Genomic DNA, 22,865 nt, shown 5'->3' with positions numbered 1-22,865 from the left:
ATCTCTGTAACTTGTTGGCCAAGGAGAACACCGAAGATGCCAGGAATTGATACTTTCATTCCTGCCTTTCTCTCTGTGCCATTAGTTATTTTATTCTTCTCTTTATATTTTGGCCCGGTCCCCTGGAAAGATTGCTAAGATGAGTCATTAACAAAAGTTACTCTGCAGACAAAATGAGTACCCATGATATGTTAGGGAAGAGATAAACCTGAGCGAGACACTGGCCAACACATAGGCTGCTGTCAAGTCTGTAACTGTCAAGTTGTGTATATTCATTCATATCTGTAGTGTGATGCCTGTGGGTCTCATATACCTTCATTTGCCATATTTTAATTTTTGCTTTTAAAAGAGTATCATGGCTTAAATTTACAAAAATATTACAGCTAATAAGAATGATTACTCTCGGTTATTTGCTCATTCAAATGTGTATTTTTTCAATTTTATTTGCCACAGTAATATATTTTAAAACCAAAGCAGTAGGGATCACTACAAACCACTGCTTTTACTGTTACATGGATATTATTTACAATGTTTAGGTTAAGTATTGCTACTTTTGTAGATAGAGTGCCTATAGAATTAAAACTGTCTGCCATTCTCCTTCCAAAAAAAAGAAAAGGAACTCAAGAATCAATTATGTATTTCTCCCTATTTTAATAGACAACATTGTTGTGAGCCATCAACTTCCTTTTTTTCCATGCGAGCTATAATCTATGATTTGCCTCTGTAATTTCATGAATCTTCAGTGACCAGAGCATTTTTTGAGCGTTGATAGAAAATTTCAATTAATAATCAAACTATTCTAGTGACTCCATTGTGCTTAGGGTAGAAAGTAAGTCTGAATCACTTTCATTTTTTTTCCTTCATGAACAAATACTGATTACAGTAAATTAGATTTTAACATTTGACTAAATCATCATCTGTGAACTAAACGAGGTTTCAGCTGAATAAACTGAATGTTATTAGAAGAACCTATGTGACAAATAAATAAAGTACACATTTTTAGAAAAGATCAAGGACTCATGTGGGCGAAGAAATTTCAAACCTAAGATAATATGTTCTGTAAAGGCTAAAGTAGATTTTTCAGTTATAAAGCAAATGAAATGCATTGTAAATTACTGCAGCTGCTCGTTTTTTACTGTCATCCAGAAACGACCGTATTGATTTTTGAGCTTTTTATTTTAAAAGAAAATCACTGAGATTAAATTTCATGGCGAGATTAAATTTCATGGCTTTGTGAAGACTGGGTTAACCGGTGATGGCTGAGAGATGATGTGAGGAGTGCAGCGTCTCCGCTGCGCGCTCATTTGTGCGCTGAAGTCTTTTTTTTCAGAGCCATCTTTTATCTGCACTTAGAACAGTGATGGTCGTGGTTTGTTTTATTCAGGTCAAGTTTTCAGAATCTGACTACTTCGGCAACGTCCTGCAAACCCGCAAGTATTTAGCACAGACTGATTTCTTCTGGCTGAGAAAAGCTGTTCCAAAAACAGAGTGAGTAAGAAAAATAAAAAAAAGAAAGAAAGAAAGAAAAAAAAAGTGAAATAGATAAATATGTTGGTGGGAAGTAGAGTTTCTTTAGATCAAACTTTGTAATTCCCCTCAAGTCAGAGTAGCTGGCTTGCCAGTTATTTTTGTTTGGCAAAATTTGTGTTACGTTTTGGCACTCTTATTTCTGATATTATATGAATCAGTTGTTCAGTCTAATTATGACTGCCCTACTCCTAGCATCAACACATATAAAAAGAAGGCTTACTCAGATGCAAATGTTCAAATCATTTCTAGATCTTGTTATGAATATATATATAAGCAAATTTCTCTAGAATTTCACACTCAGGCAGAAACTTTTGAATATCTTAAAAACCAAATATTTAAAAAGTAAAGTATGATTACAAATGTAGAAGTAATTGTATACAGGCATACCTCATTTTATTGCACTTGGCTGTATTGAACTTTGCAGACAGTGCGTTTTTTACAAATTGAAGGTTTGTGACAACACTGTGTTGTCAGATGATGGTTAGAATTTTTTAGAGATAAAGTATTTTAAAATTAAGGTATATACATTTTTTTAGATATAATGCCATTGCACACTTAACAGACTACCATATAGTATAAACATAACTTTTGTATGCCTGGGAAGCCAAAAAATTTGTGATATTTGCTTTATTATGGTGGTCAGGAACTGAACCTACAATCTCTGAGGTATGCCTGTGATTATGAAGTAACTATAGGATCTTTGTTAGGTAATGCGTGTCAAAGAACTGATAGCTCTATTATTTTCCTTCAGTAGCAGTTATGATTTATATCCCTCTTTTCAGCAAGCGGTAGGAACTTTTCCTACAGGTAGGGAAGTTTCACTAGGAACTATTGGGGTCAGGGCCAGTCATGATTTTCTTCCCTAGCAAAGTGTGAATGATGATGATGATAGCAACTAAAAATTATTATGTGTTTATAATGTTCCAGGAAGTGACTTACATATTTTAATTCATTTTATCCTCTAGTCAATTCTGTGAGGTGTAGGTACTATTTATTATCCCCATTTTACAAAATGAACAAGAGGCTTACAACTGAGAAATTCTTCAGCTCAGGTTTAGATTACTTTCTGTTCTGCCTGCTGGTATTACTCTGTTCTGATATGACCCAATTCTCCAAGGTCTCTCTTTTCTCCGGATTGGATTATTTCTATTGATCCGTCTTCAAATTCACCAGTTCTTTCTTCTGTATTCTCAAATTTGCTGGCGACTCATCAATACAGTTTTCATTTTGATTATTGCACTTTTCAACTCCTGAAGTTCCATTTGTTTTTTTTAAAATAGTTTCTATTTCTTTGTTACGACTCTTTGTTGTCATTGTCCTCATATTTTCCATTAATTGTTTGAATACAGTTTATTTTAATTCTTTGAACTAATTTACAGTTGCTGCTTTCAAGTCTTTGTGTGTTAAATCCAACATATGGGCTCAGTCAGAGTCAGTTTTTATTGATCGCTTTTCTTTACACTTTTTCTTCCAGCATCATTTTTTGTCATTGTTGAAAATGACATTTAGGATAATGTATTGTAGCAACTGTGGATTCTGATTTATTTTTCTGAGGCTTTTTAAAAAGTAACTTTCCTGGACTAACACAGTAGAATCTGTCTCTGCTACAGTATGTGGCCATAGATGTCTACTCATTTTTTAAATCATCATTTTTATTTTTTAGCCTCACTTCATGGAGGTTGTCCCTGAGTCTGCATAGCTTAGTCCTCAGCCAGGGATCAGGGCAGAGCTTGTGCTCAGACACTTTGAACCTGTAGGGCTTCTGCCCTCTGCCAGTTGATCTGCGTGGGGCTTGGGTGTGCAATCAAAGTCACCAGCCCTTCCCAGTCACCGTTGGAGTTTACTTTCTCCTGGGCTCTCTTGAGTCTCCCCTGTACACATGCCTAGTTTCCCAGTCAGCCAGGGATGTGTGGAGAGCTGATCTCATCCTTCTATGACTCTTTCAGTTCCACTGTCTCCCTTTTAAATTGCTGGCTGATCTGTCACTTTCCCCAATGGGAGCTGTAACTGCAGGCTCACAAAGCTGTGGGTTGTCCTCGTTTGTTTTCTACCGGGTTTATCACTTCCGGCTGGCATAGTTGCAAGTTTTTACCTCCACTCCCTGCGGCAGCAAAGCTGCTGGTTTTCCAGCCAGCCCTATCCTAACAAAATAAGTTCTTGCTGATTGAGCTGGGAGAGAGGCTAGTAGTCCCAGGCAAGAAGGCCACAGACTCCTGTTCTACTTCCTCTTAAGTTGTAGCAGTTTTTCAAAATTAAACATTTTTCAATGTGTTGCTTGCCTTTGATCAATTCCCAGGGCCCTAAAATGGTTGTTCGTTGACAGTTTTGTCCATTTTTATACTTTTTTTTTCAAATGAGGCAATTTATTAACCCAACATCTTTTGTTCTAATGCTTCTTGTTGGCAGCTGCCACCTGTCCAGTGATTCTGTCCAGATCTCTCTGTCCCTGAGGTGTTAGTTTGTGGCCCCCATCTTGGTCCTTTTCCACCATTCTCAGCCCCTCCAGGGCTTGGAGGACCCGACGGGCCACGCTCTTGGAGCCTCTGATGAAGTGGCTGGGCATGACACCATTTCTCTGACGCCCCGCATAGATCTTGGTCACGGAACCAACCCCAGCGCTGCCCTGGAGGTACAGGTGCTGTGCAGGCAGCTCGTGTGTAGAACCAGTTCTCATCATAGGGAGCGAGCTCTTTGTGCTTGGCCAGCTTGACAGCGTCACCCATTCAGGGACTTGCAGCTCCCGGACTTTCTGAGGAAGGCTGCCAGAGCTCTGACGAACTCCCGCTGGTTCCCGTCTTTTACAGTAACTCCAGGCGTCCTGCGGCCTCCAAGCTGCCAGCCAGGGGAAAGGTATACTTGGCTTTTATGGAAAGGATTTGTTGACCTTTTCATAGTGTCAGAGCTGGAAGCCTGACTTCCATGGCCCTTTTTTTTTTTCCATGGCCCACGTTTTCACCTTGTCTGATATTCTGGTCTCCAGATCTTTGGCTGGCTCTTTTTATGCCCTATGGGTCTCTCGTTACTCCCTCTTCCAACTCCCTCCTCTGTTCTGGCCTCTGGAAAAACTCTAGGCTCTTTACCCTCCCTTGGCTTAAGCTGTGATTACCGCCTCTCCCTCTTAGCCATGGGTCCCATCTAGCCATCCTGCCCTCTGCCCTTCAAATCTTCTTACAATATGCACCTACGGAGTAAGTTAAAAGTGTTTGACCTTAAGGAGTAGGCCTAAAGCTGAGCCATTCCCCTGGCCTATCCGTGACTCCCCTCCAAAGCCCAAAGGAAGAAAGCAGAAGGCTTTAGAACTTCTTTGGCAATGACAGAGAGCTGATGTGAAGCCACCTGCCCCATTGTCCTTGATGTTCTCCTCTCGTCACAGTATCTCTCAGTCCATCTTGCCTGTTTCATTCCAAGCCTAAATTACTCAATAGAAATTTTAGATTTAGGGTTCTAAAACCAGCTTCTCAAATCTCATGACTTCAGATAGTTTCCAGTATCTCAGTGAGCATCTACATGTAGTATGTAAATCATCCTGCCCTTTCAGGTCTACTTCAGATAAGTTCAAACTCTTCTCTTTGCAACTTGTGAAAAATTCAAACTTCGCACCAGTATTTTTGTGAACTTTCAGGGTCTTCTCAGGGATTCTTCTATTTTGGAGACGCTGCCAAGTTAATTCTTTAATTTCAGAATGTCATTATTCATTTGGGTGTGTAGCAAGGCCTGGGTTGCTAATTGAAAAGCTCCTAAATGTGTCATTTTTAACATCATCCTAAAATACTGATGGGCTGTAAGATTCTAATGATCTTGACTATTTCTAATATTTATGCCTTGGAAAAGTGCTGGCTGACTGTGGGCTTAAGCAAACTGTGTGACTTGTGTCTTTTTTTTTCTCTGTCAATGAAAACAAATACCTCTTTCACAAGGACATTAAATTGGTTAATATTTCTGGAAGAGTTCTCCTGGAATGAAAATCAGTGCAATGCTAGTAATTCCTCAGACCATATGTCTATATCAGGGAAAGCAATGTTAGGAAATTTAAGATTCTTTTTGCATGGTAAAGTGATGTGATAGTCATTTTTTTAGAAGAAATTTCAGGTGGGTCCTTTTTCAGGCACTGTGGGGAATTTTAGCTTTATGATACCCATCGACTTTAATTGACATCTTTTAGGTCTGAAAATTCATGAGTTAATCGAATGAGGATGATTCTGGAGTAGCTCCACTACACTAGTTCACTTTGAACAGCACATCCTGGTTATATTTCCATAAAGCCCTGAAATAACATTTTGCTTCTTTGTGGGTATAGGAGATAAACACCCTTTATGTTTCATTCTCATGGAATCCATTTTAGCTGCACTAATGTGCATTAAGAAGTTTCTAACACGATGGGAAATGTCAGCAAGAATGAAATTAATTGGGTAGTCATCCCTGAAGGTACATATTTAGGGGTTGGTTCTCAGAATTGTCACTTCATCAGCTTGCTTAAAAATAGAGGATTTACTTCACTGCTCAGCTTGAGTCAAAAGTAATTTCTTTCCCTCAGGATCCTCTTTCTTTGACAGAAATGATTTTAAGCCAGCCTCCCTATTAACTCACTCTCATTCTACTGTGACCAAACATGCCTGGATTTTTTTCTCTATCTTCTGAAAAATATGTAAAAATACATCAAATGTCTATACAAATTATGGTCCTGCCCAGAATTATCTACAGCATGGAATGGGATGGATACAATCTACAGGATGTGTGAAATAAAGCAATAAATACTCTACGGTTTTTCCATTCCATATTCCCTAGACTATCTTTAAGAGTTAATAGGTAAAATGTAAAACTTTAGCCTGATGTATATCTATTTTATATGGTCCAAAGAAATCAGGGTATCAGTGTCTTTTGCTTTAGATTATTGCATTTCATCATCACACTCTTTTTATGTATCCATTGTCCAGTATAATTTCATCTCCATATGTTTTTGAAATTTATATGAGACCTCTTCCTACCTTATCTACTAAATCCTTTCCCAAACACAGACTGCAGGAACACCCTAAAGACATAATAAAAAGAATTTAAAGCACTTGAATGACACTCTTTGTTTATCTAAGTAGATGTATACATAGCAATACATTCATTTAAATAGATTTAATGAATTTTTTTTTTTTTTTTGCGGTACGCGGGCCTCTCACTGCTGTGGCCTCTCCCGTTGCGGAGCACAGGCTCCGGGCGCGCAGGCTCAGCGGCCACGGCTCACGGGCCCAGCCGCTCCGCGGCATGTGGGAGCTTCCCGTACCGGGGCACGAACCCGTGTCCCCTGCATCGGCAGGCGGACTCTCAACCACTGCGCTGCCAGGGAAGCCCAATTTAATGAATTTTTGCTCAGCATATACCACTTGGACAATAGTCTTAGCCCATAAGGAACTTAAAATCTTGTTGGGAGGTAAGTTGTGCAAACTCATATGCCTTCACAGCCCAATCAGGTAACAGATGTTGACCTAGACAAGTGTAAATGATAGGGAGTGGTGGAGACCATAGAGAACTAGTGATTGCATGCCTTATTTAAAGGAATTCCAGTTCTAGTGATTGCATGCCTCATTTAAAGGAATTCCAGTTCGGTACTTTTAAAAGCCATTGTGTTGGGCAAATAAAACATTTTTCTGGGAAAATTCAACCCGTTGGGTAGGACTTAATCTGTGGACAGCCAGCTTTTCAGTGTTTCAGTTATCTCTTGCTGTAATGAGCTGTGTAATAATGAACCACCCCCAAAGTTAGAGGATTAAAGCAACAGTAATTATTCATTTTTCTCTCGCGGTTCTGGTGGTCACTAGGCGCAGCTGGGTGGTTGTTGCTCATGGCGTTGCATGTAGTTTCAGTCAGATCGTGGCTGGGACTGGAGTCACATGGGAGGCCTCCTCTCCTAGTCTAGTGGTTGGTGCTGGCTGCTGCCTGGAAGGCCCACTAGGCCTCTCCATGTGTACTGGGCTTCTTTGTGGCATGCTGATTGAGCCAGAAACTTTGAAGAGCAAGTTTCCTGAAAAAGAAGGAGGGAGGGTAAATATGAGTTTACCGGGGGGAACTTGTATTGCCTTTAATTGCCTAGCATTGGAAGTCACGTGGTGTCATTTCCACTGCATTTTATGCTTTAGAAGTGAGTCACCAAGACTAGCCCATAATCAAGGGGAGAGGAATTTAGAGTCCACTTCTTAATGGGAGGAGTGTAAAAAAAATTACAAACACGTATTAAAACCAGCACAGGTAGGCTTAGGTTAGAGAATAGTAAAACTAAATATATAATAAACTCAGATATAATCAGGGAGATGTACAAGATATTTAACGGCTGGCTTGGTGTGGGAACTGTCCAATTAGAAGAAATAATAGCATCCACAACTGGTAGGCTCTGTTAGTGCAGCTACTTAATATCAGCTCTGGGCATAATCAGGGCTCCAAACACGTCCTAGAGCCAGCAGGAGCTCTGAGAAGTCAGGAAAGGTGAGATCATGCATCTTGTATAAGATGTTTTAGGAATTCTCGCTGAAACTTCAGAGGCCCCATCAGGCTCCATCTGGTTGTTTGATTTCTTTGTTTTGTCTGCCTTTGTCCGTCAGAAGTTAGAAGCATTGTTCCTACATATGGCTCTTAGCCTAATGTTTTGAAAGTTTATTCTTTGCTAAAGGGAGGGGAGTTGGGAGGGATGGGAAGAGAAGAGATGAGCTCTAGGAATACACATCATCTTTGGTACATACTATGGTTCAGTCCAATGTCATTTAGAAGCCATGTTGAGAGGCACCTGGATTCTCCCCTCTTGACCCAGAGAGCAGACATAACAAATGCTGGGTTCTTTGCGTGTTAGTTTTCTGTTGCTGCTGTAATGAATCACCACAGCCTTATCGGCAGCTCAGAGCAACACGAATGTATTCCCTCACCGTTCTGTAGGTCAGAAACGTGGGATGGCTTGGCTGGGCTCTCAGCTGCAGTCTTCAGAAGGCTGAAGTCAAGGTGACAGCTGGCTGGGCTCTTAGCAGGAGCCTCTGGGAAGAATCCTCTTCGATTCTCATCGTAGAACTGAGGTTCCTACTTCTTTGCTAGCTGTCAGCTGGGAGCCACTCCTAGCTCCTAGAGGACTCTCTCCCCATTCCTTGCACGTGGCAGCTGCATGTCACAGCCAGCCACAGCGTGTCACATCCTTCTCACCCCTGGAATCTCTCCGACTTCCCGTTCTGCAGCATCTCTTCTGACTTTCTCCCCTGTTGCATCTCTAGGATTCCAGCCAGAGAAGGATCCCCACTTTTAAGGACTCATGTGATTAGATTGGGCCAACCTGGGATAATCTAGGATAATTGCTCTATTTTAAGCTTCTTGACCTTAATTACATCTGCAAAGTCCTTTTTGCCATGTAATGTAACATATTCACAGGATCCAGGGATTAGGTCATGGACATTTTTTTGGGGGGGCCATAATATTACCTACTACAGGTAGTGACATTAGGGCAATAAAAGTGCTTTCCCTGTACTTTTCTCCTCAGAAAAGTAAGCCAGCCAGTAAATGTGTGTCAAACATTAGGATTTATTGAAATACTCATCCTAAATTTGAAGGAAAAGAATATACATTTTATGGAAGTGAGTACAGGTTTCAGCTTTGACAAGAGGAGGCACTCTGTTTTGATTTCCAGTGATGTCTCCAGTATAATATAATGCTTAAGAGAACTGGTTTGAAGTCAGACAGACTAGACCTTGTGCGAGCATATAATGCTTGTAAGTCTCATTGTCCTCTCCTGTGAGATAGGCTAATAATTCCTGTAGTTTCTATGGGGAAAACCTATGACTAGAAAGTGCGTAGGACGTGGTAAGTGCTCCGTGAATGGTAGCTGCTGCTGCTACTACTACTAGTGATAATAATAGGATGACAGTCATGGGCTTCTTTATAAGGGGAGAAGGTATGGGTGGACCAACTAGAATCCACACTTGGATTTCCTACCAGTTTCATGTTAGTCTGACATAAATTATCAGTCTGACACATTATTCTATTAGACATAAATTGGTAAAATGATTGTTCTGAAAAGGATTTACAGAAGTTTATTTTGAGCAGTTTAGCTTAAGACAAATGCTTGGTTTTAATCATAAACAGCAGTGCCTGAAACTCACAGGCATCTAAGTCAGGGGTCAGCAAACTATGGCTTGAGGGCTAAATCTTGCCTGCTGCCTGGTTTTGTACAGCCCATGAGCTAAGAGTGATCTTTAGAGATAAATGTCTGTGGTTGATTTGATGGTAGGAAGCACTAACTTTGAACCTCAAAGCATAACGTTCTCCTGCCCCTAAGGAATTTCATTCTTCTCATTACTAGGCCTGAATTACCAAAAATTGTACTCGATTTTTTTTTTAAAGGGAACTTTATTTTATTTATTTATTTTTGGCTGTGTTGGGTCTTCATTGCTGCGAGCAGACTTTCTCTAGTTGTGGCAAGCAGGGGCTACTCTTCGTTGTGGTATTGGGGCTTCTCATTGCGGTGGCTTCTCTTGTTGCGGAGCACGGGCTCTAGGCGCGCGGGCTCAGTAGTTGTGGTTCGCAGGCTCTAGAGCGCAGGCTCAGTAGTTGTGGTGCACGGGCTTACTTGCTCCATGGCATGCGGGATCTTCCTGGACCAGGGCTTGAACCCGTGTCCCCTGCATCGTCAGGCGGATTCTTAACCACTGCGCCACCAGGGAAGCCCTGTACTAGATTATTATATTTTGACTTTCATCAATAAAATTTTATAGAAAAGTTTCTCTCACTATGGAAGTACCTATATAATGTCCTTGATTTTTCCTCTTGGTCCATGAAATGACTAAATGTTTACCATCTGTTTACAGAAGAAATTTGCTGAGTCTGATCTAAGTCACTTCCTGTGCATTTAAAATGCAGTGTAGACTCTTCATAGCTGGAAGGTACTCCCAAGATATCTTAATGCCATAGCTTAGTTTTATAGCTGAAACTGAAGATAGGCCACTTTTCCACCACAACCCGGCTAGTTAGTGATAGAGGCAGGATGAGCCATTAGATCTTTTGGTGCTTAAATCAGTAAACTTTCTACTGGAGCAGGCAGACCCTCTAGGTACCATGGTTGTGCTTTATTATCTCTCTTTACATGGACTTCTATGTTGTCACCAATCTCAAACCTTTAATGGACAGGTCAGAGGTGATGCAGCATGGAAAACTCAGCTGTCCCATGGACCCATTGAACAGGGCCTGGCAAACATCAGCTTGTTGCTGTGTTTCCATCTGTGGGGAGATCCCTTTAGATTCTAGAATTTTTCATTAAAGCTGTTTCAGAAGCCCTGGTGCTTTTTTACATTACGTTAGTAACAGTGAATAACCAGGCATGTTCAGTTTAGGATGAGATTGTTCATTGAGCAGAGCAATAACCCTAAACTGAGGTGATAATTTCCCTGCGTGTTGAGCTTCCCCATTGTTCCCTGGTTATTTGCTAATAAATCCCGCCACATTGTATGTGTTTCACTGCCCTCCTGCCTGGATAATGATGATCACTTGGTGGTGGTTGTTTCTCTGTCTACAGGTGGTTTACAAATCCAACGACTGTCAATGCCTTCTACAGCGCATCCACCAACCAGATCCGTGAGTACTGGTTCCTTGTCTCCTTGTTAATGTGCTACAAAATGGATGGAACTTTTCCATGACTGTGACTTAAGAGTAGGGCACTCTTTATTTCCTCCCAGCAGTGACCAGGTATGTTGGTGAAGGAAGTTTGTTTCCCTACCCATATGTCCAATTTTCCTCATTACCTTATAAGTTTTTTTAAAAAAGCTTTATATAACCATTAAGTTAAAAAGAAAACAGTTACAGTAAATAAAACTGCAGTGATGTTGGCCATGAAAAGGAACAAGCTTCCACTTTTCTTTCATAGTGGTCTTACTGATTTTTGTTTTATTTATTACTAGGATTGATGGGAAAAACGATCAGGTAGCTGGGGAGAATTTAGAGGCTGTTAGAAAAGCTTTGAAGTGCTCTAATTAATCCTAGGATGTAAAGTCTTGAGTTTCTTTTATTTACATGTATTAGGTACATAATTATAACTAAGATGATAAGTTAAAAATTATTAAAGGTCAGATTGGCACAAATTAAAAATCTAACAGCACCAAATGTTGGCGACAGGGACACACACTGCTGGTGGAAATGTACATCGGTCCACCCACTTTGCTGCACAATTGGGCAACACCTAGAAAAGCCAACTATGGGCACGCGTGTCTGTGAATGTCACTTGAGCTCTTGACATGTGCACTAATGCTGTTACTCAAAGTGTGGTCCCATGATTATTAGCAATAGAGTCCCAGGGGAACTTGTTAGAAATGCAAAATCTTGGGCCTCACCTTAGACCTGTTGTTCACAAACCCTGGACGTGGGGCTCAGAAAACTGTTTTATTAAGCCCTCCAGGTGAGTCTAACATAGTTGGGGAAGCAGTGCCCTAGAGAAGTCGCACATGTGGAGGCCCATGTGAGAATGGTTACAGCAGTGTTGTTTATAATAGCAGCAAAAGGGGAATAACCTATGTGGCCCTCCAAGGGAGAATGAATCAAAATGTGTCATGTTCACACAAGGGCATGCCAGACAGTGGCGAACAATGAGTGACCAGAGCGACATGTATTAACGTGGATGAAGTTCACAAATAATAGGTTGTGTGTGTGAAAAAAAAAACTTGGAAAAATATGTGGAGTATGATATCATATAAATAGAGTTCAAAAGCATGCAGAACAGTTCTATATATTGTCGAGAGGTACATCCACATGTAAAAGCCTGAAGACGTTGACGAGAATGACAGAGCCCGAGTGCAGGCTGCCAGTGACCTGCTGTGGGAGGGGGGCTGCTGCTGCACGTCTTCCGGTGCCCCTCACTCCCTCGTGTGGTGAGCACCTCTAATCTCATGGTGTTAAGCATGTCTCTAAGCTGTTTGTTGAGCGCGGGAGATGGAATTTATAAGGAGTTGCTCCCCTTGATTGTGCCCTCACCGTCTCCCCCCGAACCCCTGTAATAGCCTCCTCGCTTGCCTCCCTGCTTCTGAACTTATCCCCCTTTGGTCTATTCTAAATATAATATCACAGCCATTTTAAGATGTCCTTCAGTCATCTCATGTCCCTCCTTTGCTCAGAACCCGTTATCAGCGTCCCATCTCACACAGAATAAAAGCCAAATTACTTGAAATGGCCCCGAGGCCTCTTAGGATGCTGCCCTTATCTCCCCTCTGTTCCAGCCATGCTCACCTCCTTCCTGTTCCTAGAGCAGGAGACACTCTTCCTTACAGGCATTTGTACTCGGGGTTCTCTTTGCCTTGGAAAACTTCTCCAAGTGATCCAAGTGGTTCGCGCTCCCACTTCCTTCAAATCTTTGCTTGAATGACACCTTCTCAGTGAGGCTTCCTGTCTACCCACTTGTGGTAGGTCCTCTGTGCTGGCCCTCATCCTGACAGGACTCCCTGGCCAGAGGGGACAGCCCACTCCCAGCAGGCACACCTTCTTAGAGTCGCCCTCGTGTGGCCACCTTGGAGAACGGCAGCCTCTGCCGGACTGGTCTGGGAGAGTAGTGAACAGGAAAACAGTTAGCTGGCAGTGCATTATTATCATAAAAATACCATTGCTTTCTCCACCCCCCCAGCTTTATTGAGGTATAATTGACAAATAAAAATTTTATATATTTAAAATATACAACATGATGCTTTTCTATAGCTCTAAGTTGAAAAGTAATCTGCGTTAATGGGAAATTATGATATTTTAGATATTACTTATAAATACTATTTATAATAATATAGGTTATATTTATATAACACGAATTATACCGATATCAATTGGAATAACTTACTGGGTGATAGAAAATTATTTAAATTATCTATTTTCAAAGAAAATGGTTTACTTTGTACATGCAAAAGATTATATATATAACATGCTAGAACACATAAAGTTACAAAGTATATAAGAAAACATATGAGAAAATAAATATACGTTTATGAACCCACCACCTGTCCAAGAACTGGAACGTTCCTGATGTCAGTGCCTCTGTCTGCGCTCCTCCTCAGTTTCCTCCTCCTCACCAGTTACGTAACCACTATTCTGATTTTTGTGTTTATTATTTTCTTGTATTTTGAAAAATAAATTTTAAACCATATGTATCCCTAAGCAATATACTGTTTATTTTTACTTATTTTTAGCATAATAAAAATGGTATTATATTGCATGCAATCTTAAGCAATTGTGCTTTCATTCAACATGTTTTTAAGATTCATCCAGGTAGCATGTGGCAGTAGGTTTTTCATTTTCACTGCTCTGTAACATTCCATGTGTGACTGTACCCCAGATTACTTATCTGTTCTACAGACCTAAGCGTTCCCCTTTCCCCCAGTTTTTGCTATTATGAACTACGTTGCTCTGAATATTCTCATACATGTCCCCTGAAACAAGTGTTCGGGGCATATACTAGGAGTAGAATTACTGGCTTGTGGAGTATGCAAATATTCAACTTTACCAGATGACACCAAATGTTTTCCAGAGTGAGTGTTCCAAAGTACAGAAGTGTTTTCACCAGCTCTCATTTTCATCACTTCTTGGCATTGGTAGACAAAATTTTCATCAATCTGGTGAATGTAATAGATCAGTTCTTATGCTAAACAAGGCACTGAGGTAGACTCCTCAGCAGTGCTTCCACACTGGCTATCCAATGTCAGTGAATACTCACTGCTCTTGGGGGGTTTAAATCCTGCCTCCAGGATTCACCCCTGCTCAGCCTGTTTCTTTCTGGGGAGAGCTGATCTTATCAGAGGTTTACTGAGGGAGCAGCCATTTCAGGGTAACCCAGTGGTTTCTCTAAAGCTCATGAGCAGAGGGGGTTTGGAATGAACAATTTGAAGCAGTATTTTAATTAAGAGATTCAAGCTGTTTCTGTTTTCCTAATGACCAGTGCTTGCTCTCATTGTAAATTGCATTCCCAGGCAAGATGACAAGGAATCCTGTGGGTGACATTTTTTTCTCCCTCCTTTCTGATTTTCCGGACTGTAAATTAAGACAGGTGGAGTTCCTTATACATTTCCCCACTGGGTTTCCTGGGACTCCCCCCAGCCGCCAAGTACCACCTTTTTGCTTCACTGAAGAAGTGAAAAATGGAGGTGATTTTCTAAAATGAACATCTTTATTGATTAGGGGCTGATTCTGACAGCATGTGGCCATCTGTTTAATTGGGTTTCACATCTAAGATGTAACTATACTTAGTAACGTGATTTATGAGAATTTCATTCAGTTCACATTATCATTTTCTGATTTATGCCATTTAAGTCAGCTTCTGAATGCAGTAGAGACTTGAGTAGAAAATAGAAAAACCTGTAGGGTTTTTGTTTGTTTATTTGTTTGTTTTGGCAAATCCATGCCTATATGTGAAACCCTATGATTTGTGGTGATCTTTCAATGTTAGATTTTTGCAGGGTGGTTATAGCTTCTTATTTTTCTACCCTTGTCAAGCTGGGTAGCAATGTCTTCAGACACAGAGTGTAGTGTGAAATAATGATGATTTAAGTCTGCTGTACGGGGAGTTATACTCAGGAGCTGTTGCAGAATTTAATTATATTTGACCTGATAAGGTGGTTAAACAGGAAAACAAGGAGCTGAGGTTATTGGTGCCTAAGCTTGTGCTTCCCTAACCCTGTGATAAATGCAAAGCTGGTCCTCCTGCGTTTATTTTATTTTATTTGGCCATGCTGCGTGGCATGCAGGATCTTAGTTCCCCGACCAGGGATCGAACCCGTGCCCCTTGCAGTGGAAGCGCGGAGTCGTAACTGCTGGACCTCCAGGGAAGTCCCAGGTCTTCCTGCTTTTAGTAGGAAGACATAAGCTCGATGGGAGACCTTGAGTGCCACTGATTTAGTTGTATGACCTTGGTCAAGGTGTTTCTCCTTCCTGACCCCTCTTGTCCTCATCTGTCACATGTTGAGGTTACCCAGTCCACAGAGTTTTTGGTAGGATTTAACAAGATCAATTTGAAAAGTGCCAGCATACTGTCAAGGTCAGCGTTTTGTATATCAAAAACTGGCCCGCCCGCCACTAATGCCTGGGATAGCCAGTCTGTCACAGGATACACAGCGTGTATATGAAGATTGTGGGAGGGGCGTATTTTGAACTTTTGTTCTCAGAAGGTTTTATACATTAAAACAATATTTTTGTACATTAAACAATTACGACTCATTTGGAAAAGTATTTGGCAGTTTGTTGATGTCTCCTATCACCCAGAAATTCCACTCTTGATAAGATGGATGGATCCTGATGCCCACCAGGAGACATGTACACAATGTTCATAGCAGCAAAAGTGTGGGCTTTGATTTTGAACCCTGGCTTGGCCACTGATAACTTGCAACCTTGGGCACGTTACTTAACTTCTTTAAGCCTCAGTTTAATTATCTATAAAATGGAGATAATAGTAGTGACTATCCTATAGGGTTGTCGTGAAGATTCAAGGTGATAATATATACAAAATGCTTGGAAGAGAAACTGGTTTGTAGTAGGTAGTCAATAAATCTTAGCTGTTAGGATTCCTTGCTTTTGAGAAGCAGGGAGAGACAGACTTGTTACCAGTCATTTATAAGACATCATGGTGAGTGTGCAACAGAAGGCTGTGCAGTGCATCCTGGGAGCCACGGAGCAGTGTGTTAATTATCTAGGGGAGTGAAGGTTGGCTTCACGGTGAAAATGGCATTTGAGTGGGCTTTGAAAGGAGAAAAATTCTGTAGGCAAAGTAGGTAGGTTGGGACATGCAGAAGTATGGCTGGTGCAAAGGCAACACACGCGGAGCATGGAGCAGGAACGGGTGGTGAGATGCTCACAGTTGCTGGGGCACAGACTGCATGTGGTAGACGGGGGATGGGGCAGAAGGCATGACGCGAGGTGAAATGTAGCAAAAGTAGATGAGGACCTTGTAAGCCATACTGAGGAACAGGCCATAGGGAACTGGTATAGTTTTCTTTGAGAGGCAGGAAACTTAATTTTTGGTTCCTTGGTCTTAGTCTTAAAGATCATGGCTTGGAAGATCATGGCTTGGAGACGGGAAAGATTGAGACCCCCTATGCCAGCTAGGAGTTTGGCAGGTGGTTCAAGAGAAGGATGGGGAGGGTCTAAACCTAGGCAGTGGCAGCGGTGAGGGGAAATAGGGAATGGGTAAGTTAAATCCCAAAAGATTGTTCTCAAATAATTGTGTAGTGATAATACAGGTAGTTTCCCAACTTTTCCACTGATGCTTTGAAGGACTCCCATAAAATGGAGAGCATAATTGCGCTGTGCAGCCATTCTTCACTGAGAACCATTAATGTGCCAAGCATTGTGCTGGATACTTTAGCATATGTTGTCTCTAATCTTCAGTAGGTCTATCTATAAGCTTGATACTATGGGTCATTTTACAGAAGAGGAAACTGAAGCTCAGGGAGGCCAAGTAACGTGCAAAAGAGCACACAACTAGTAAGTTGCGGAGATGGGAGTATAACCCAGCTTCTCTGATTATGTGCTCTAGGTCTTCAGCCTACACTGTTCAGTGCCAGATAAGAAATGTGAGAATTACATGAAATGATACATGTGAGCACACTGTGAAAAAGTTGAAAGCATGGTATAATTGTATGTTAGAGTAATCATTATATTCTGCCCTCACCCGTGTAGTGGGGGATTGTTTGTTTGGTATGGAAACAAGATATTATGGGATGTGGGGACAGCCAGGGGATGAGGATCAGAAGGTCAGGCGGTCTCCAGGTCATGCTGATTTCATGTCTTAAAGGGCTGTCGCATCAAGCAGCAGTTGATTATTGCCGTCTCTAAGAGTGCTGTTCTCTGCAAGCCCTTTGGCTATGCCCGTGATCTCCTTCCATCCTTGGATTCCGATGGGGTGGGGACGTTATTTGAGAGATTTCATAAGCTACCTTAACAAGAATATTTTGAGCTACTCTCCCAAAACGTTGTCCTTCACAAAATTTACCTTGAAATTTAAAAAAAATTTGTTAAGTGAGTTGAAGTTAAGTCATGAGCAAAGTTCAAATAGTTTGCAGAATTGCCACATGATGCACTTGGCAAGGTTGTGGGACACCTGCTACAACTATTTTCAGATGTTCTTGTCCTGGTCTAGTCAAGGACTCTGGACGCCCTAATACAGCCCCATGTCTCTAAGGCCCGACCAAGGAGGCGGCTGAGAATGACATTCTGGGTAGTGCCACCGAGGGACAAGCTGCCTTTCAGTGGGAAGCCCTGCAGTCTCATGGCATTCCTGTAACTGTTGAGTCCCAGGACCGATGCCTGGAGGGACGCATTTACCACCTGCTGTGCACTTGTGAAAACACTCTCGTGGGGCAGGACGCACGCTGTTTCCAGGCAGAGGACTGGGCAGGTTCGCTGCAGGGCTGGTAGCAGAAAGCACAGAATGGCTTTCAGGGTCAGTTTGATTCAAGAGGTGGGGGGTGAGTGGGACACACACTGGGAGCGACCTGGCTGTGAGCCCAAGTGAGCAGAGCATCAGGAAGCTGGAAAGGAGCCATGGCCAGGGAGTCAGGGAACAGTCTCACTAATTGGTCTTGAAGGTCACAGTCTCACTTGTCCTCCCTTGAAAAAAATCAATTGTCTTTGACCCTTAATACAAAAGTAGTTCACATTTACTGTGGAAAATCTAGAAAATTTTAGATAAGCTAAAAATATTTTTAAAGTTAATCATAATTTAAAAATAGCTACAGTTAATAATTTTGTTGAATCTCTCTCAAACTTATGTTTATCTACATACTTAAAAATTGAAATTAACTATGGACTCGTCCAGTTAAACTGTTTTTTCCCACTGAAAGTTGTAACAAGTATTTTTTTCATTTGTCACATATTCTTCTAAGTTACCATGCAGAGTATTCCACCATATAAAAGCACCTTACTTTCTTTAATTTCCTACCAAAAGGCATTAAGGCTGTTCCACTATTGTTAAAAAAAACCCCAAAACTCTGTGATGAGTTTTGCGGCTAAGTCTTTGTGCAAATCTGAGACTCTTCTTTAGGGTAGATTCCTAGATGTGGAGGAATTGCTGAGTCAAATGGTATGCTCAATTTAAGGGATTTAAAAATATATATTATCCTACTTCTCTTGAGAAAAGTGGTACCAATTTATATTTTCACTAACAATAGATGAGATGGGTTTCTTTTACCATCGTAAAAGATACTGTTAGGCATCGTAAAGATACTATTGGAGGAGATGAATAGAGACTCAGTTTTTTTCTTTTTCTTTTTTTTTTTTGGTCTAATTGATAAGGGGAAAATGTTAGTCACATTTTCATTCTTGAGACCATTATCTCACCCCCAGATATGGCTCAGTGACCCCACACAGGCATTTGTTGAGCATCTGCTGTTTTCCCAGGCCTGGACTGAACATCACTTTCTCTAGTGTCAGTTTTGAATACCTAGGACAGCAATTGTGTGCATGAAAGGACTTGTTGGTACGTGAGTAGAGTATGAGATACTGAGCTGCATAGTGGTTCTCAAAGTGTGGCCCCTGGATCAGCATCACCTGTGATAAATGGGCTTTACCTGGTCCCATCCGTGACCTACCAAATCAGAAACTCTGGGGGTGCGCCCAGCAATTTATGTTTTAAGAAGATTTTAACCATCAAACCTCCACTAGATGCTGAAATTCGAGAACTGCTGAGCTATAAAATTGCAGTTCAAATGCAAAAGAGGTCAAACTTGGTTGGGTAAAGGTAAGGAGGCTAACTTGTCCTGGTTTGCCTGGGACTGTCCCAACTTTAGCACTGAAAGCTCCACATCCCAGGAGCCCCTTCAGGCCTGGGCAGACAGGGATGGTTGGTTATGCTGGTAAAGAAGAAGGGGTTCTCTATGTTGCAGCCTGGAGGTAATTCTGGCAGGAAAAGAATAGAAGAGCCCGAAGAGTAGATTTCAAGACGGAGGGCAGATTTTAGAAGCTGCTTTCAGCTCGTCAGTTCTAGGCTGATAGATCTGGTGGCAGGAGGTTACCTGCAGGAAGCCGGCAGATGGCTAGGGCATCTTGCTGGATCCCTTGACATGAGTCACAGCTGTTAGAACTTGATATTTTCTGGAAAGGGGAGGGTTGGCATTCACCAAATTACTGCAAGATGCCAAATTGAAAAAAAAGCCACTATTAATCTTAGCAGTGAGATGACAATGAAATCCCTTTACAGCAAAAAACATAACCAAAAGTGCTTTGTAACTGCAGCAATTTCCATGTCCCTACTGATGGCCCCCTAGATTCTAGAAGAATGGTATCTGGCTTATCTGATTATAAGAACTAATCCTGAATAAGATGTAACACTCATTCTCTCTTAGAGTGAGCATTCATCCTGGATTTTCCAAAGCAGTTGCAATTAAAACTGTTTTTGTCCTTTTGTACAATCATAATTTATAAGCCGTGTAAAATTTCAGTTTTGAAAGAATAGTCTGCAAAATTATAATAAAAATATCTAGTCATATGTTATGAGCACAGTGTTGAGGAGCAGTGAAGAGAGGAGGATGAGACAGGAGGGCTAATTTATATACATCAGTTATTTTTCCTAAACCAAGGTTTCTGAACTTGTTTGCATATTAGAATCATCTGGGGAACTTTGAAAACATACTGCTGCTCAGGGCTCCATCCCAGACACTGTGGCTTGATAGGTCTGGGGCAGGGGCTTGGACATGGGTATATTTTTAAAAACCTCCCCGAGGGATTCTAATGTACAGTTGGGGTTGAGAATCCTTATTCTGATTGAAGCCAGTGGGTCTCAACTAGGAGATGCACCGAAATAACTGGGGGCCTGTTGAAAGCTCTGGTCCCTACTGATCTTACAAATTTTTTACCCATTAGCATACACACGTGTACAGATAACCCCTTTTCCAAAACACGCCTATGCGTCTACTCCCGTGTATCCAGTATTTCTTTACTGACTTTAAAAGACATTTCAATTAAAAATACACTTTTAGAGAGCTTTGGTATCAGTTCACCTTCCTGTTTAGATTTTGCAAAATGGAATTTTTTTTCTAGTTACGTCCTTTCCCCCTCACTGGATTGTAGGTTCTTTGAGGACATTTGTATGTTCAAAACTTACCTGAGTGGCTTGGAACATCATAGGTGCTCAGTAAATGTTAGTGGTCACTGGTTATTTATGGAAGTTGCATCATCATAACCAAACCAAACTTCTCCCAGTAGTTTTTATGATGGTATTTAAATATATTAACATCTCTAAAATTAGAGTCATAAACTATGTTCACTTAGTGAACTATAGAACTTGGAGCTATTGGGCAGGACAAATAAAATAAACAAGTCAGCAGAATTAACTACAGGTGAATCTCACCAGGAAGTATAATAATGTTGCTAAGATGGTACATCAGCAGTAAGCCTTGGAATGTAGATTGATACATGGATTAGTTCAGTAATATAAGCATATACTTAATGCTTTTGAAAATAACTGTCATGACATGTACTAGAATAAAGTCACATTAATACACCAATAAATCCATGCAAAAGACCAAACATTCTGTTATTTGACAAGACTAATAATATAATACAATGTATTGATACAGTCAGCCCCTCAATAAAAGTATGACAAACACCCATAGTGATACACACTCAATGGAAAACCGAAGTACCTCTCTGGGGAAAGCACCTACAGCAAATATGGAAACAGATTTAATTAAACAGTTGAGTGTGCACATTGGCCTACACATTCTCAAGCCCATTGGATTCTCCTTTAGAACCTCCCCGCTGTCAACTTCTTTTGGACTGAATTTACTTTGTCATTGGCCCCTGGCTGTGCCACTTGTGCCCCTGAGGCCGCTGGAGAGATCCTAACTGAACAAATTCAAATAATGCTACTTCCTTCAAAGGAGTCAAAAGAGAGACTGAATTTGAGTGAACTGCTCCCAAATTTAGATGGAATTTGAGTTGCCTTGCACCATACAGTTGGCCCTCCATATCTAAAGGTTTCATCCGAAGGTTCAACCAACTGAGGATTGAATTCCACCCTTGGATATGGAGGGTATTAGTAAATTTTCAAAAGTTTGATGGAGAGAAAGGGAAGAAGCAGGTGCTCTGGGTTTTGAAGACTGGTATTGAAAGTTGGAGGTCTCCCATCTTGTTAAATCTGACCAAACACGGAAACAACATGTTTCCAGTCTGACTACAGTTGTCTTAAAGTTGTCAACTACAGTTGACACTTACAAATCACCATTTGTAAGTGTCAATATATAAAAAACAAAACCCAAAACTTACAAGTAACAAAACGTTGGAAGAAAATGCTTTCAGAATACTTGCCACATGATAACTTTCTTGAACCACACACTTATGGATATGGAACTTAAAATTAATGTGGCAGTTATGTGAAAGCATACAAAGAGTGTAGGGAAAAGAGATTATCTTCATTCAGTATTGTTAGGACCAAAGGACTCTGATCTAAATCAGTATTTTGTGTGATTTTCTCTTTGTAGCATATGCCATAAAACCATAAAAGGGAAAATATCCTACTTTTATTCCTTGGTGTTACGGAGGGCTAAGAGGACATAGGGTGATGGAATTTGCATGGAGCTAGACAGAGCTTTTCATCTTGTTAATATTTGCATTCTGATTAAGAGTTTATTGAAAAAAATGTGCAAACTTCAAAACCGCACTAGCTCGGCCATGATTGTAAGGGAATGGAACCAACAGAGTACCTAATCTAGAAGATAAAGGAAAACCAGAACTTGAATAATGGAACATAGCCCCATTCTGGTATTGAATATGGAAACTTCAAGGAGTAGCACATTGGTAGTACTAATAGTGTCGTGTAATGTTTTAGACTTTGGCTAACACGCACTCATAGCTATAGGTAATGTTTAACCCCAGTCACCGTTTAGAGTTTCACAAAGTGCAGATTCCATTCACTCAACAAATATTTATTGAGTGATTACCACGTGCCAGGCATTGTTTTGGAGATATTGCAGTGAGAGAATGGTAAAAATAAAAGTCCTTTTGTTATGGAGCTTGCATTCCAGTTGGGGAAAGACAGACAATACTTTATAAAGGATAAGTAAAATTTAGAGTATCATAGATGGTGGTACTATGATGAGCTATAAAGCAAGAAAGGGGGGTAGAATAATACTTTCCTCCTTTAAAAAGCACTAGGGAAGGCCTTAATGAGAAGGAGGTGACATTTGAGTAAATATCTGAAGCTAGTTTTGTACATAGTAGTGGGAAGTTCTGGGCTGGGGGGAGAGGGGTGGGGAAAAAAGGGAAATTATTAATTTTTTCCCCATCTCTCCATACAGTTTGAACTCTCTATACCTGAGGCTATATGTTTGTTTTCTTAGCTCTGAGCTGTGGGACAATGGGCTAATTCT

The 22,865-nt window shown here is 40.9% G+C and overlaps 1 protein-coding gene and 1 pseudogene across 1 annotated transcript in view; one reads left to right on the top strand and one right to left on the bottom strand.

Moving 5' to 3' along the window:
* The window catches only part of PHEX (phosphate regulating endopeptidase X-linked), a 196,724-nt gene that overhangs the window by 137,365 nt on the left and 36,494 nt on the right, over positions 1-22,865 (top strand). The window contains exons 14-15 of the mRNA XM_060137789.1: positions 1,385-1,488; positions 11,060-11,118. Of these exons, the coding sequence (XP_059993772.1) occupies positions 1,385-1,488; positions 11,060-11,118 (163 nt within the window). The remainder of the gene's footprint in view (positions 1-1,384; positions 1,489-11,059; positions 11,119-22,865) is intronic.
* On the bottom strand, positions 3,872-4,422 carry LOC132513987 (small ribosomal subunit protein eS19-like; annotated as a pseudogene).

This window comes from Lagenorhynchus albirostris, chromosome X (assembly GCF_949774975.1).
Source record: "Lagenorhynchus albirostris chromosome X, mLagAlb1.1, whole genome shotgun sequence".
Lineage (NCBI taxonomy): Eukaryota > Metazoa > Chordata > Mammalia > Artiodactyla > Delphinidae > Lagenorhynchus > Lagenorhynchus albirostris.
This window is presented reverse-complemented; position numbering and strand designations above follow the sequence as displayed.